Raw genomic sequence first — 17,174 nt, 5'->3', positions numbered from 1 at the left:
CCATTCACCTGTCTGGGGAGGGCGAGGTGAGGTCCATCCCTTCCAGCACCAGTACAACCAGCTCCCTCTGCGTTCCTCTTCCTACTTTCCTCTCATCGCCCTAATTTTCCATTCCTTGTGAGTGGTATTTTTTAAGGAGGGAGGGTGTCGGAGAGGAAGGCGGGGAAGGGACCCGGCGGGGAGGGGCGTCGGAGCGCTGTCACCAAGTCACGCCGCCCTCCCCGCCTCTCCGCCGGGGGTGTGGGAGCGCGGCGGAGCGCGCGGCAGAGGTCCGGGCGCGTGGGGACGTGGGAGTGCGGGATTCTCCGCGAGACGCGCGGCACACGGAGCGTGCTGGCAGCCTGAGCTCGGCCACGAGCGCGGAGCCGGCGCCACCCACCACCCGCCACCTGTGTGCAGGGCGGCAGCTCCGGCCGCAGCAACCCGGCTCTGGGGGAGCGCACCCGGTCATGGAGCCTTCACACAAGGACGCCGAGACTGCGGCGGCGGCGGCGGCCGTGGCGGCAGCTGATCCCCGGGGGGCGTCCTCGTCCAGCGGGGTGGTGGTGCAGGTCCGCGAGAAGAAGGGGCCCCTGCGCGCCGCCATCCCCTACATGCCTTTCCCGGTGGCCGTCATCTGCCTCTTCCTCAACACTTTCGTGCCGGGACTGGGTAAGAAGCGGTGGCCGCCACCCCTGCTGCCCGGCCCGCCGCGGGAAGGTGGGGAGGGCACGGGGCTGGGCGCAGCGCGGCCGGAGATCCTCGGGCGGCTCCACCCGCGGCCAAACTGCGCCCGCGCGTCGGGCCGCGCTCTCAGCGCCCCCTGGCAGGTTAGAGAAACGCGTGGAGGGGGCCCCGGGGAGAGGAGGCGCTGCGCGGGGTTCTCTGACCCGCCTTCGCCCTCCCCTGACACCCGGGCGAGGTGGCCGGGCCAAGGAGAGTGGGAAACTTTGCAATGAATGTTGAAACCAGCCGGCAGCGGCCCGGACGGCTCCCCCAGCACTGGACTGGGCTCCCCTCCCGGCGCCCCGAATCCTTCCCTTCTCGCCGCCGCGCGCGCCCTTGAGCGAGTCCCTTCCTCCGAGGGGGCGCAGGACCGAGGCCGCGCGTGACGACGGCTAAGCAACCAAACGCGAGACTTCCCGGACGTCGGAGAAGTTGGCCGAGTTGGGCAAAGGTGGGGAGAGGGAGAGGTAGGGGGGATGAGTTGGGCTCAGGGGACACCCCACTCCCGTCTGCGCCCGCAGAGTGTGGACCATGTGGGGGCAAGAGCTCTTTAGCCAGAATCTCCTCCACCTTCCCGGGTGCCTGCACTTCCGCCAGCACCCCCGAAGGGCGCCAGGGGGATGGAGAATAATTTTATTCGTTTGGATGCATGTGGATTTAGACTACACCTGGCCAGGGTGGAAAACCCTGGTCGTGCAGTGGTTAAGTGCTAGGGCTGCTAACCAAGAGGTTGGCAGTTCAGATCCACCAGGCTCTCCTTGGAAACTCTATGGGGCAGTTCTACTCTGTCCTATAGGGTTGCTATGAGTCGGAATCGACTCGACGGCAACGGGTTTTTGGCCAGGGTGACCCTGTAACTCTCTCCCATCTCCTCTGTTTCTAAGCAAGCAGAGAATGCGCCGATGTAATTCTGTGTCTGACTCTTGGCGTCCTAATTTGAAAACAGGTCCCGCACAGAGATGAGGGGCGGAAGGGTGCATGGAGGGAAGGAATGAGTTTTCCTGACCCCTCCCTTTCCCTAACCCTGCCCTCAAGTCTCTGCCTGCACGAGCCGGGTCTCCCCGGCTTGGCACGCGCTGCCCTTGGCCTGCTGAGAGGCTGCCCCCACTCCCCGCCCCTCCAGGGCTGGGCTGGGGAGACGGCCCAGTGCCCTTCAACAGGAGAAGGCCTGCTGCTGTCCGCGACCAGCTGACAGCTGTAGCTACAAGTTCCCGAGAGCAGAGGTCAGCCGGAAGTTGTTTTACTTTGGCCTTTCTCACCGCCTTGCTCAGACTCCCCCACGCAGTGTGTGGCGGCGGGGGTGAGGGTGGGGTCTGTGGCGGTGATAGAGAAGCTCACACCCACCCACACAGAACATACTCACTTTCCCCTTGGTGCTTTTAGTCTACTTGTCTTTCTGCCCCGGGGGGCTGCTGTGGCCAGTGTGGCGCGCCCGTCTAAACCTTAGGTGGACTTCCCCTTCCCTGATGCCTCAAGCCACAGCCCCTGCCCCTCCCACCGGCTGGTGCCATCAGGCAGCTCTCTGTCCGTTTAGACACTGTGAAGAGGCAAGCTGACGTCCATTCAGTCCTGTCAGAAGTCCCCACCTACCTGCTGGAGTGAAAGCAGACTTCCGTTCATCTCTCTGGAGGTGTGGAGATCTGGAGCAGGGATCCATCTTGATTCCATTTTTTTTAAAAAGTGGTGAAGTAAATGCCACCCTATGGTGTTTTAAGGAAACGGAAACATTGGTGCCCAGTGGAAGGATCACGTTGCTATTGGGTGAAGAAGCCACTCCAGGAGGCAGCACTGCCCACATGTGCACACCCTCCCAGGCCTCACCCCCAACCAGAACCAAATCCCATGCTGTCTTCTCAGTTCCGAGCATGGCAACCCTGTGTGTTACAGAGTGGAACTGCTCCGCGGGGTTTTCTGGACTGTAATCTTTATGGAAGCAGTCTGCCAGCCCTTTCTTCCTTGGAGCCACTGAGTGGGTTTGAACCACCAAGCTTTCCGTTAGCAGTTGCTCACAAACTGCTTCTACTTGCTACCCAGAGACCTGACCTCACCTTACTGGGTACTTTCTCATCCTTAGCCCTGCTGTATTGCCAGAGTCTGGCCTCAAACCCTCTACTTCCCTGGTCCTCTGCCCCAGGGATTGGTCTTTTTCTCCCTTACATTTCCTTTTGTTAGATCAGAATCCTATGGGATTTTTGTGAGAAAACTTTTTAAGAAATAAGGAGGTGGAAAAAAAGGGGGGCGGGGAAGCAAGCAAACTACAGAAGTAATAAATCAGGCAGACCACAGGTGTACAGGCTTCTGCATTTTCATTGACCTCCAGGCATTTTTTTGGTTTGGTTTGGTTGCTGTTTCAGTTTACTGGGTACGCAGGCTCCTCTCACGTGAGTGGGGGGGCCCCCCAGTCCTTGTAGTGCTTCTCATCGGTAAGACAGGGTCACCTCCCTCTCCGGGTTGCTGGGAGGATGAAATGTGATGATGTAAAGCACAGGGCCTGGTGCACAAGGAGCGTTCAGGGGATGGGGGTCCAGCTTGCTCTTGGCCTTTCTGCAGAGCTGAGCACTGGTCCTATCTCTGGGTCCGGGGAGGGGGTGCTTGCTGCAGTGGCGCCCTCTTGGATCTTTGCTTCTGAGACCTTGTTGATGTTCCTGCCCACGCTTCCTTCAACCTGCCGCAGAATTCTGAACGACAAAACCACCCAGAGAGATCTTGCTTGTGTTTTTTGTTTTTGTTTTTCCTTCCTAGGAGTTTGAATAACCCCAGCTCCTGGGAATCCTCCCCGAGGCCCAGAGTAACTTCTCCAGATTCGCCTGGCTTATCTGAACCAGTAGCCAATTGCCGTGTAACCCCAAGTGTTTCAAAATAGAACTCTCTGTGCTCTGTAGGGTTTTCAGTGGCGATTTGTTTCAGAAGTAGATTGCCAGGCTTTTTTTCCAAGACCGGTTTTAACCGTTTGCACCTCCCGGGCGGGGACTCTGGTTTATCTGAAGCACCTAGGAAAACTGAATATTCATGCCTGGCTCTGCCCTTTAATGAGATGCAGTTTCTTTCCGTTCATTCACACATTCATTCAGCAAACACAGAGCACCCGCCACATGCCAGACACTGGGGATGCGATGATGAGTAAATCAGTCAAGATGTCATGGACTGTTGGGGAAAACTGAGTAAACTTTGCTGGAATTCAACAAGTGCTATGATGGCAGCAGGAACAGAGCGTTTTAACAACAGTGAATTCTTCCTCTGGGCTTCATAGAAGGCCTCCCAAAAGGAATGGTATTAGGATAGAACCCATCAGGGGCCCCAATCACTTGCAATTTTCACTTCACTCCCACTCTCTGAAAACTGGTCAGGCCACGGTCCATAGATCCTGTCTTTATTCTGGAAACCTCCTCCCCTCCAAGTCTTCTCCTCATTTGCAAATTGGATGAGAGTCCAGGTGTTGGGCTGAATGAAGACTTATTTCATGTCTCCTGGTGTCTTGTTGATACCTGCAGTGGCGTTCACCTAGGGACTGTCAAGATAGCACTCATTCCATAAAAAGGATGTGTCCTCTCCTGGGGAGTGGAGGAAAGTAGAAGTGATTTGTGATCATTCTGACTCCTCATTGGAACAATTAAAAATAATGGGCAGTGAAGAGAGTTACCCCCAGTCTTATTCGGCAAAACTCCACTAGCAAAGACCACTGCTGGTACTTTCATCTTCCAACAACGGGCATTGATAAATACATACACAATTATTCATACATGTAATGGAAATTGGTTGATATGCCTCAAAATGGCCAGAGAGTTTGTTTTGTGGTCAGGGATATAATTATAGTTTTATTTTTAAAAACTATATCTGTTTTGATTGATTTGGTAAAGTGAAAATGTTGACAGTTCAGGTAATTTGGGGGAAAGTGGGAAGGAGGGGAGCTTCCATTGACTGCTAAGTATTGCATTCAGCTAATGTTGGCCATTAATCTCCTATTGACTATTACGTAAACATTGACTCTATCTAATAGACTGCCCATTCTTTGAGACTCAACTGAAGTCTTGATTCCCTGGTGAAAGTGCCACAGGCTGACTCAGCTTCTAGTATCTCTCTTTCCTCTATGCCTGTGGCTCAAACTGGTGCTTAATCATTCCCTACCTTGTGGCATCTTTTGAATTGTTGACTTTTTGCTACTTAATGTTTCTAGAGTTTATTCTTTATCTAAATAGATTGTAAGTTCCTTGAGAGCAGCAACTATTTAAAATTTCTCCTTGATACAGTATGTTATAAATGTTTGCATATTGACTAGAATTATACTCCTGGAATGGGTACTAGAGATCATCTGGTACAGCACCTTTATTTTACATGTAACTGAGGTAGGTCTAAGGATTCAAGGACCCAGAAAACGTACCTTACCTACTACTCAACCTTTCTTAGGAAGCTATTTAAGGATGTATTTCAGCAAAACAAGGACTCAAACCAGGAAAGAAGATATGGGATCTAGGAAACAATGGATCCAATTCAGGGCATCCGTGAAAAGCAACCCCATGATTAAATTGCTTAGCAGGCCTAGAGAATAATCAGTGCTCATTAGTGTGCGGGGTGGAGGTCTCTGAGAATGGGTTGAGAAGGGGACATTCCACAGAATAAAGAGTGTGATTGGGAAATTGGAAGAAATTGAGGCAATGGTAAAAAAGCAAAAAGGATGCAGGAAAAACAAAGGCAATGAGTAACTACAATAAAGACAAAAGGCTATACAAAGCAATTAAGATCCAAAAATGAAGCAACCTGCCTGATTAGATTAAGAGGTCAACAGGCTTCAAAAAGAAAATGGAAAGATTCCAAGCAATAAATGGGGTAAGATAGAATTTGGAGGAAATTAGGGATATTGTGTAGAAAGCGTATGTTTCTCCTGCCAATTCTTATTGGAGAGGTAATCAGAAACTTCAGAAAAGACAAAAACACAAAAAAATTTCTTCACGAAAGGCATAGTCCACATACAGAACAAATCAAATGTGGCCTGATGTCGAGCAAACGGTAGAATGTAAGAAACACTTTTTAAACACATAGGCTCTGTGTTGTTGGACCAGTGGCACATGATAGGGGCATTTAGCTTTTGCTTGGCTTTGTAGTGAAGGATATTTGCTTTGTCATAGTAGTGTAAATGATGCTCAGTAGTTTTTAGCTGCTAAAACCAACTATAGACAAAGCCCTGAAGACTACTTAATAATAGCTAAAAGGGAGAACATAAAATGGAAAACACAGCTTATAGAAGTTGGGAGGTAGAAGAGGAGAGGAGAAGTGGAAGTGCGATAGGTGAAATTATTATTCCCAATTATTCATCGACTTCCCTGAAAGACGATTTCACATCCCACCCAATGCCATGTGCCTTCTGTGCCTCCTCTGAGAGAAGGATGCCACTTCCCCACTCATTGACCACAGGCTTGGCCATGCGCCTTGCTTTGGTCAGTTGAATGTGAATGGAAGTGATATATGCCATGCCCAAGAAGCACTGTGAGGTTGTGCCATTGTTTTCTTTTTCTGTTCTTCATGAGAAAGGCAGGTCTCAGATGGCAGCTGCATTTCAACCCATGTTATGGGTAATGTTATGTGTCAACTTGGCTGGGCCATGATTCTCAATGGTTTGGCAGACATTATGTAGTCATCCTCCATTCTGTGGTCTGATGTGAGCAACCAATAAGCTGGAAGGAGAGTTTCCTTCGGGATGTAGACTACATCCAATATATATATACATGGATGTTCTGGCAAAGTTTGCTCTTTCTCTTTCCGATTCTGCATCCGTCTCATCATCCTCTGACCTCCAGTTTTTGGAACACGGGAAGCCTTTAACCTGCCATCTGACCTGCAGATTTGAGTTCGTCAGCCCTTGCAACCACGTGAATCAGGAGAAACCTCCGGCTTGCCACCTGACCCAGATTTGGACCTTGCCAGCCTCCACCATTGCGTGAGCCATCTCCTTGAAAGAAATCTCTCTATATATATGTATGTATGCACCTCACTGGTTTTGCCCCTCTAGAGAACCCAGCCTAAGACAACCTGGCTCCCAGAATGAAGAGGCCATCAAAGCAGGGCATGATGTGTCATGTGATTGGGAAATAAACTTGAGTTCCTGAGTGTTTTTTGTTCTTGTTATCAGTGTTGTTGGTAAAAAAAAAAAAAAATTTTTTTTTTTTTTTTTTGTTACCTTAGCATAACCTAACAAAAGCTGACTAACACGTAGCAGGTAGGGGAAAGGTGTGAGTACTCTCATTACATAAAGTGGGGAATCAAGAGATGCTGTCTACAGTTGGCAAAATAAAAATAAAGTTTACTAAAGTAACCAAGAGATGAACTGAAATAGTGATATAACTCTGTTGGACAAGGGTAGAAGGGAAATGAGGGGTGATGTAAGTAAGCTCTTACGCATCATAGCAGAAAGTCAATAAATGATGCTTAAAGTTGAAAATGGAACCCTGGTGGCATAGGGGTTTAACACACAGATTTTGGGGCTACTATTTTTGTCTGTTTATTTTTGTCTGTGTGAAGGAGCCCTGGTGGCACACTAGTTAAGAGCTTGACTGCTAACCAAAACGTTACCAATTCAAATCCACCAGTTGTTTCTTGGAAACCCTATATGGGACAGTTCTGCTCTGTCCTGTAGGGTCGCTATGAGCTGGAACTGACTTGACTGCACCTAACAAAAACAACAAAATTGAAACTATTTCCCCAAAAGGAGAAAATATTGAAGTTGTCAAGGATTTCATTTTACTTGGATCCATAATCAATGCCCCTGAAAGCAGCAGTCAAGAACTCAAACGATGTATTGCATTGGGCAAATCCACTGCAAAAGACCTCTTTAAAGTGTTAAAAAGCAAAGATGTCAGTTTGACGACTAAGGTGTGCCTGACCCAGCCATGGTATTTTCAGTTGCTTCATATGCATGTGAAAGCTGGACTACGAATAAGGAAGGCTGAAGAAAAATTGATGCCTTTGAATTGTGGTGTTGGTGAAGGATATTGAATATGCCATGGACTACCAGAAGAACAAACAAATCCATCTTGGAAGAAGTACAGCCAGAATGCTCCTTAGAAATGAGGATGGCAAGACTTCGTGTCACGTACTTTGGACATGTTATTAGAAGGGACCAGTCCCTGGAGAAGGACATCATGCTCAGTAAAGTAGAGGGTCATCAGCAGAGAGGGAGACCCTGGGTGAGATGGATTGACACAGTGGCTGCAACAATGGGCTAAAGCATAGCAATAATTGTGAGGATGGTGCAGGACAGGGCAGTGTTTTGTTCTGTTGTATGCAGGGTCGCTATGAGTCAGAACCAACTCGATGGCACCTAACAACAACCACAAAGTTGATAAAACAAGAAAAGTAATATAAGCGTGCTCTTTGGAGATAAAAAAACATTAGAACAATTCCCACTCCTTCTGGCATCATCAATTCTTCTCTGTCTATAGGCTAAGTCACAACAGCATACACGCATGCTGAAAGAGTTTTCTATTTTTTTAAAAAACAGTTTCCTGATCCTACCCTCTCCAGCCATTGCCCTATTTCTCTGCTCCCTTTTACAGCAAAATTCCCTGAAAGACTTCTCCATATTTGCTGTCTCCAATCCCTTTTCTACCACCCTCCTGTCAGCGTACTGTACTGTGGTGGCTTCCGTGTTGCTGTGACGCTGGAAGCGATGCCACTGGTATTTCACGTACCAGCAGAGTTACCCATGGTGGACAGCCCTCAGTGGAGCTTTCAGACTAAGACAGACTTCTTTGTTCATTGCTGTATCCCTGGCATCTAGAAGAGGGCCTGGTTCATAATAGATGCTTAATAAATATATGCTGAATAAATGGACGACTGGATGGATGGATTGAATGAATGGATGTGCTAAAATCAGGAATGCTTCGAAGTGATTGCCTTTGGAAAGCTGACTTCACAGTGCAGAGAACTGGGATAGGGGACTGTTGCTTTTCATTAAAAGCCTTTTTTTTTTTTAATTTGATTTTTTAAAATTATGTACATTATTATTTGGATTCTTTATTTAAGGATAAGAACCAATGCCAGCAAAGGAGAAGAAACTTTCATATATGGCTGATGGGAATGTAAATTGGGACATCCTTTTTGGAAAACAGTTTAACGGTTATGTATCAAGAGTCTTAAAAATGTTCATACCTTTTAATTCAGTAATTCCATGTGTAGAAATCCATTCTAAAGAAACAGTCATAAATGTAGACAAATATAATGCTTAAAGATGTGTTGTGAATCAACTGGACTAAACCAAAAGCTAAGAAGTTTTCTGAACACAATGAAACACTTTGAGGAACAGAGTGGCAGGGCCAGAGGTGTAGGGACCATGGTTTCAGGGGACATCTAGGTCAACGGGTATAACAAAGTTTATTAAGAAGATGTTCTGCATCCCCCTTTGATGTGTGGCATCTGGGGTCCTAAAAACTAGTGAGCAGCCATCTAAGACGCATCCATTAGTCCCAACCTACCTGGAGCAAAGACGAATGAAGAACATCAAAGACACAAGGGAAAAATTAGCTCAAGAGACAGAAAGGGCAACATAAGCCAGAGACTCCATCAGCCTGAGACCAGAAGAACTAGATGGTGCCCAGCTACCACCAATGACCGCCCTGACAGGGAACACAACAGAGAGTCCCTGACAGAGCAGGAGAAAAGTGTGGCGTAGGATTCAAATTTACGTAAAAAGACTAGACTTAATGGTCTGACTGAGACTGGAGGAACCCCGGAAGACATGGCCTCTGGACTCTCTGTTAACCCAGAACTAAAACCATTCCCAAAGCCAACTCTTCAGACAAAGATTAGACTGAACTATAAGACCTAAAATGATACTCATGAAGAGTGTGCTTCTTAGTTCAAGTAGACACATGAGACTAAATGGGCAGCTCCTGTCCAGAGGCGAGATGAGAAGGCAGAAAGGGACAGGAGCTGGTTGAATGGACACAGGAAATCGGGGTGGAAAGGAAAGAATGTGCTGTCACCTTATAGAGAGAGCAACTAGGATCACGTAATATGTACATAAATTTCTGTATGAGAAACTAACTTGAGCTGTAAACTTTCACTTAAAAGCACAATAAAAAAAAATCATTATTTATCATGGAAACTCTGGTGGCGTAGTGGTTAAGAGCTATGACTGCTAACCAAAAGATCAGCAGTTCGAATCCACCAGGCGCTTCTTGGAAACCCTATAAGGGTTTCAATGGCAACGGGTTGGTTTTTATTATTATTAGGTATAATACTGAAAAATTAAAAAAGTAACCCAAATTATAACAATTGAAGAATGATTAAATAAATTATGGCCTGACTTTGTGATAGAATATTAAGCACCCATTAAAATGGTGTTTACAGAGAGTTCCTGATGATGGAGTTGGGAGCAGGGAATGTTTAGGCTACAAGGAGGGAAAGAAGTAAGTTGAGAATTGTGTCTGTCAGTATGATCCTAAATATTCTTTATTTGCTTTATTCTAAGGCACCTCCTTTTCTCATATTTTGGCTGTTTCTGGGTTTGAGATGTGTTTTATAAATGATATATAGAGAAATAACTTTTTTCTTCTAAAAAGCTGTTGCTAAATTAATGGTGCATTTTATGATGAGTGGTGTCTTAAAATCAAGAAAATATAAGATAGGTAAGAGACAGATGATAGATAGTTTCCATATTTTTCACAAATAACACATCCACACATATAATGCCCGGCATAGCAAGCTTATGAAAATCACCAGGGGTGGAGCGTTGCATGGTTGGCAAAAAAATGTGTAATGCCCTGTTATTTGTGTAAAGATATGATAAATAGATAGATATGACTGGAAAGAAATACATTAAAATGTTAACAGGCTGTGGGAGTATGGATGATTATTTTTTATACTTTTCTATATTTAAAATAATTTTAATGAGTATAAAATGTACTACTTTTATAATTAGAAAAACTAAATAAGCATTATTTTGAAAAAGTATTTCCCTCACACGGTTATGATGCTCCGATGCAGACTAGTGCATGGAAGTGGTTTGAAAACGGTGAAATCCTGTAAAACATGTGGGACTGCCATGCATACAGGAGCCCTGGTGGCATAATGGCTCGGCTGCTGGCCAAAAAGTGTCATTTCAAACCCACCCAGCAGCTCCATGGGAGAAAGTCCTGGCAATCTGCTTCCTAAAGATTAAAAAAAAAAAAAAAACAGCCTAGAAAACCCCGTGGGGTAGTTCTCCTCTGTCACATGGGGTCGCTCTGAGTCGAATTGCCTCGTCAGCACCCACCACCACGCATACTCCTTGCTATGTTTGTATTCCCTGCCTGTGCATACATTTCAAATTGTTTCTAATCCGATATGTAAATGTCACTGTGTTGTAACAGGCTCAGAAGCTTCCTTGTGACTCTTGTAAGCTGAGTGACACCTGCTCAGTATGTCTCCCATGGGAGGTATCCCATCATGGGTTGGGTCACAGCTTGGGGTAGTGATACTTTGAGGGGCGACTGGGTCAGATTCAATCAAGTAAACAGCAGGCACATTTTTTCTGAGCCTTAGAAAGTGCCTAGTTGCTATAGAGAGTGGATATGACAGGGGAGGCTTGTGTCCCAGTAAAGTGTGGACAGAGTATTAGGCAGAGGGGAGCTGACTTCTGAGTGCCTTCAGCAGCATCTCATTCACAAAACATGCACTGTGCTCCTACTGTGTGTCAGGCTGTGTTCTCAGAGCTGGGATAGAAAGTCAAAGAGGTTGCAGCTCTGCCCTCAGGGAACTGACCGGCTGACAAGAGGGTACAAGTACCAGCTGTCACCAAGGTGACTCCGACTCGTGGCAACCACATGTGTGTCAGAGTAGAGCTGTGCTCCATAGGGTGTTCAATGGCTGATTTTTTGGTGGTAGATCACCAGGCCTTTCTTCCAAGGTACCTCTGGGTGAATTTGAACCTCCAACTTTTTGGTTAGCAACTGAGCACATTAACTGTTTACACTACCTAGGGATTCAGACAAAGAAAAGAGAGTCCTCCTACCATATCCAAGATTCTAACCCACAGCCTTACCATTGGCCTTTATCTCCGCATCTTCCTGCCTACCACTGAGCCTGGTTTGCAGTGGAGGGTTAATTAATTAGTGTTTGCCCACTTAAGTGAATACACCAATGTTATAAAGATCTGATTGCTTGTCCTCCACAGTCACATGGCCTGTCAGTGACGGCATCAGAACCACCCAGACTTCCTCCTCACCGTTCAAGCCTTTTTTTAAATACCAGCTTTATTCAGGTATAATTCACATACCATAAAAGTCACTCTTTTAAAGTGTACAATTCGGTTGTTTTTAGTATAGTCACGGCCTTTTGTTCGTCTCGCTGCCATGTCTTCCTGTCTCACTACTTCACCACTTTCTTTGTGAACCTCAGAAGCTCAATGCAACAAGGGCACCTTAGAACAGGTAGTTCTAAGAAAGAGTGACTGTTTGAAGCCGTCCTTGTCGCGGCTGTCTCAGAGTGCTGGTAGGGCATAGTCCCAATAGTGTGAGGTTAGGTTCCCGTCAGGGCTGCCAGTCAGCGAGACGGAGCACCCCGAGGCCTGCAGAACAAGCCTCGCTTGGGAAGTTGTCATGTTTTATTCTCTGATTGGTTTTAATAAGAAGCATCTCATCAAGCAGGGAGACGTTCTCAGTGGCATAAGTTGAAATGTGGAGCCTCTCTCTGGTGGGGTGAAAACACTCCCTCCTGGGGACAGGTGGGCTGCTCCTGGTTGGGGTGAGAAGTGTCACTCAGAGGCCATCCTGCAGAAGGAAGCGCCGGCAGCAGTGCAAATGGAAGTGGGTCTTCTTGGGTCACGTCCCAGTGTGGCTTTGGTATCACAGTCACTGTTGTAACAGAATTTCTATGCTAGCAGATTAAGCACATCTCTGCTCATGTCTCAACACTGGTCCTTTTATTCTTCTGCTCTGAAGTCTTTGGCGGCTCCCCATTGCCGGCTGAACTAAGTTCACACTTCACCGCCTGACATTCAAGGCCTCCATGAACTTCACCTACTCTTTCCCTCCTTCACTTAGTCCAACGGGCAACTTGCTTTTACAAGTTGCTGCCCCTTTGTTTTTGCTCCTGCCGTACCCTGAGCCTGGGACACCCTTCCCCACCACCACCATCTACCTCCAACTCGCCCTTCAAGGTCCATCTCAAATGTCCCTCCTCTTGATCACTCTGGTGAGGTGAGCTCCTCCCTCCCTGGAAGTGTCGTCAATTCTGATTCTTTTGTTGTCATCTTAATCCTCTTACTTGTAATCACCTCCTTGAGGGTAGGGAATATTTAACTTATCTTCTACCTCATGGCGTAGTGGTTAAGCACTATGGCTGCTAACCAAAAGGTTGGGAGTTCGAATCCACCAGGCCCTCCTTGGAAACCCGATGGGGCAGTTCTACTCTGTCCTATGGCATCTCTGTAAGTCAGAAATGACTCGACAGCAATGGGTTTTTTACCTTGTGCAGGACCTAGCACTACTCTAATATTTGTTGGAGATACTAAATTCTGGTTGTACAGGTGGAACCAAGAGCAGGTTCTTGTCCCTTCAACCTGAAGATCCTTTACCCAAGAGACACAAGTTTTTCATGTCATTTCTCAGCCTTTCCACAGAGTTTCAGGGCTCCAGATGCAAAATGTAGTGTGTGTATGTGAGGAGTCCTTGGTGGCCCAGCCACTTAGGGAGGGACATGGCTCCCTGTAGTGTTGGGTCAACTGCCCCATCACTGGGACAAATGGGCTGCTCTGTGGGCACTCGTTGGAGGAGTCATGATGTTACTGAGAGTACCAGAGCATTCTAGGGACCAATAAGCAACATCATGATAAACGGAGAAAAGACTGAAGTTATCAAGGATTTCATCTTACTTGGATCATCAAGGTCCAAGTGCCACCATCCATATGTGCCCCCTTGTCCTTTCAAACTGTATAGCTATCTTAGTTATCTAGTACTGCTATAACAGAAATACCACAAGTGGATGGCTTTCTCAAAGAGAAATTTGTTCTCTCACAGTCTAGGAGGCTAAAAGTCTGAATTCAGGGTGTCAGCTCCCGGGGAAGGCTTTCTCTGTTGGCTCTGGGGGAAGATCGTTGTCATCAATCTTTCCCTGGTTGAGGAGCTTCTCAGTGCAGAGACTCTCAGTCCAAAGAATGTGTTCCTCTCCTGACGCTTCTTTCTAGGTGGTATGAGACCTCTTTCCTCTCTACTTCTCTCTTTTATACCTCAAAAGAGATTGACTCAAGATACAACCTAATCCTATAGATTGTGTCCTGCCTCATTAACATAACTGTCTCTAATCCTGCCTCATTAACATCTTTGTTGTTAGTTGTTAGGTGCCATCGAGTCAGCTCCGACTCATAGCAACTTTATGTATAACAGAACAAAACACTGCCTGGTCCTGCGCCATCCTCACTACCGTTGTGATGCTTGAGCCCATTGTTGTAGCCACTGTGTCAATCCAGCTCATTGAGGGTCTTCCTCTTTTTTGCTGACCCTCTACTTTACCAAGCATGATGTCCTTCTTCAGGGACTAATCCCTCCTGACAACATGTCCAAAGTATGTGAGATAAAGTTTCGCTATCCTTGCTTCTGTGGCGCATTCTGGTTATACTTCTTCTGAGACAGATTCGTTCGCTGTTTTGGCAGTCCATGGTATATTCAATATTCTTCGCCAACACCTCAATTCAAAGGCATCAATTCTTCGGTCTTCTTTATTCATCGTCCAGCTTTCACATGCATGTGAGGCAATTGAGAACACCATGGCTTGGGTTAGGCGCACCTTAGTCTTCAAGGTGACATCTTTGGTTGTCAACACTTTAAAGTGGTCTCTTGCAGCGGATTTGCCCAATACAGTGTGCACCATTTAATTTCTTGACTGCTGCTTCCATGGGTGTTGATTGTGGATCCACATAAAATGAAATCCTTGATGACTTCATTCAGTCTTTTCTCTGCTTATCATGATGTTGCTTATTGGTCCAAGTTCAGGTGTGAGGATTTTTGTTTTCTTTATGTCGAGGTGTAATCCATACTGAAGGCTGTGGTCTGTGATCTTTATCAGTAAGTGCTTCAAGTCCTCTTCACTTTCAGCAAGAAGGTCATGTCATCTTTGTAACGCAGGCTGTTAATGAGTCTTCCTCCAATCCTGATGCCCTGTTCATCTTCATATAGTACAGCTTCTTAGATTATTTGCTCAGCATATAGATTGAATAAGTATGATGAAAGGATACAACCCTGCACACACCTTTCCTGACTTCAGACCACACAGTATCTCCTTGTTCTTTTTGAACAGCTGCCTCTTGATCTAGGGACAGGTTTCTCATGAGGACAATTAAGTGTTCTGAAATTCCCATTCTTTGCAATGTTATCCATAATTTGTTATGATCTATACAGTTGAATGTCTTTGCATAGTCAATAAAACACAAGTAAACATCTTCCTGGTACCCTGTTTTCAGCCAGGATCCATCTGACATCAGCATTGATATCCCTGGTTCCACCTCCTCTTCTGAATCTTCTGACTTGAATTTCTGGCAGTTCCCTGTGGATATACTGCTGCAGCCGCTTTTGAATGATCTTCAGCAAAATTTTACTTGCATGTGATATTAATGATATTGTTTGATAATTTCTGTGTTCCATTGGATCACCTTTCTTGGGAATAGGCATAAATATGGATCTTTTCCAGTTGGTTGGCCAGGTAGCTGTCTTCCAAATTTCTTGGCATAGATGAGTGAGCACTTCTAACGCTGCATCCAAATGTTGAAACATCTCAATTGGTGTTCCGCCAATTCCCAGAGCTTTGTTTTTCACCAATGCCTCCAGTATCATCAGTTCCTAATCATACGCTGCCTGCTGAAATGGTTGAATGTTGACCAATTCTTTTTGGTATAGTGACTCAGTGTATTCCTTCCATCTTCTTTTGATGCCTCCTGCGTCATTTAATGCTTTCCACATAGAATCCTTTAATATTGTAGCTCGAGCCTTGAATTTTTTCTTCAGTTCTTTCAGCTTGAGAAATGCCAAGCATGTCCTTCCCTTTTGGTTTTCCATCTCCAGGTCTTTGCACATATCATTATAATACTTTACCTTGCCTTCTCGAGCCACCCTTTGAAATCTTCTGTTCAGCTCCTTGACTTCATCATTGCTTCCTTTTGTTTTAGCTACTTGATGTTGGGGAATAAGTTTCAGAGTGTCTTCTGACATCCATTTTGGTCTTTTCTTTCTTCCCAGTCTTTTTTTTTATGGTAAACTTTTTATTTGTAAATAGGGAATGTACACATTAAAATAATGATAGAAAGTATAGTACAGTACATAGATAAGTCAGTAACACAGTTGTTCTTTTGACTGTCAAGATGTATGTATTACAGGTCATATGTGTACTGTACTTTTATATGCCTGGCAGTGCATTTGCTTTGTATACAAGAGACATGAGATACATGTGTTGCGTGTAGGAAGCTGTTGCGTTAGCTACGTCTGATTACATCCACTACGTCCTGATCTTCAGTTGGGATTTCTGAACTCTATTATAACCTTATGGGACCATGGACATACACGTGGTCAGATGTTACCTGAACAGATGTTATTTGGCAGATGATTGTACTTCAATTGCTAGTAGAATCTCACAGCTTGTTTAATTCATCTTAAGAAGCATTGAGAGCTCCTGTACTATAATTTACCCCACATTAACTCAAACATTATGGGGTCTATTATTTTTTTAATTTTTATTGGCCTTTAAGTAAAAGTTTACAAATCAAGTCAATCTCTCATACAAAGATTTATATACACTTTGCTATTTACTCCTATTTGCTTTCCCCCTAATGAGAGAGTATACTCCTTCCCTCCACTCTCTATTTTCGTGTCCATTTGACCAGCTTCTTCCCCCCTCTGCCCCCTCATCTCCCCTCCAGGCAGGAGATGCCCGCACAGTCTCATGTGTCTACTTGATCCAAGAAACTCACTTTTCACCAGTATCATTTTCTATTCTATAGTCCAGTCCAATCCCTGTCTGAACAGTTGGCTTTGGGAGTGGTTCCTATCTTGGGCTAACAGAAGGTCTGGGGACCATGACCTCCAGGGTCCTTCTACTCTCAGGTAGACCATTAAGTCTGGTCTTTTTACAAGAATTTGAGGTCTGCATCCCACTGCTCTCCTCTCCCTCAGGGGCTCTCTGTTGTGTTCCCTGTCAGGGCAGTCATCATTTGTAGCCAGGCACGATCTAGTACTTCTGGTCTCAGGCTGATGTAGTCTCTGGTTTATGTGGCCCTTTCTGTCTCTTGGGCTCATAATTACCCTGTGTCTTTGATGTTCTTCATTCTCCTTTGCTCCAGGTGGGTTGAGACCAATTAATGCATCTTAGATGGCCTCTTGCTAGCGTTTAAAGACCCCAGATGCCACTCTCCAAAGTGGGTTGCAGAATGTTTTCTTAATAGATTTTATTATGCCAATTGAGTTAGATGTCCCCTGAGACCATGGTCCCCTTTCCTGTCTTTTTAATGACCT

At 45.9% G+C, this 17,174-nt stretch overlaps 1 protein-coding gene across 2 annotated transcripts in view; it reads left to right on the top strand.

Annotated features, from left to right (window-relative positions):
• Positions 1 to 449: 449 nt before the first annotated feature.
• Positions 450 to 17,174, top strand: part of STUM (stum, mechanosensory transduction mediator homolog) — a 77,962-nt gene continuing 61,237 nt past the window's right edge. For both annotated transcript variants that reach the window (XM_064276962.1, XM_003410928.1), the window contains exon 1: positions 450 to 651. In XM_064276962.1, the coding sequence (XP_064133032.1) occupies positions 450 to 651 (202 nt within the window). The remainder of the gene's footprint in view (positions 652 to 17,174) is intronic.

The sequence above is a fragment of the Loxodonta africana genome, chromosome 25 (genome assembly GCF_030014295.1).
Source record: "Loxodonta africana isolate mLoxAfr1 chromosome 25, mLoxAfr1.hap2, whole genome shotgun sequence".
Taxonomy (NCBI): domain Eukaryota; kingdom Metazoa; phylum Chordata; class Mammalia; order Proboscidea; family Elephantidae; genus Loxodonta; species Loxodonta africana.
Note: the sequence above shows the minus strand (reverse complement) of the source record. Positions and strands in the feature narration are given on the sequence as shown.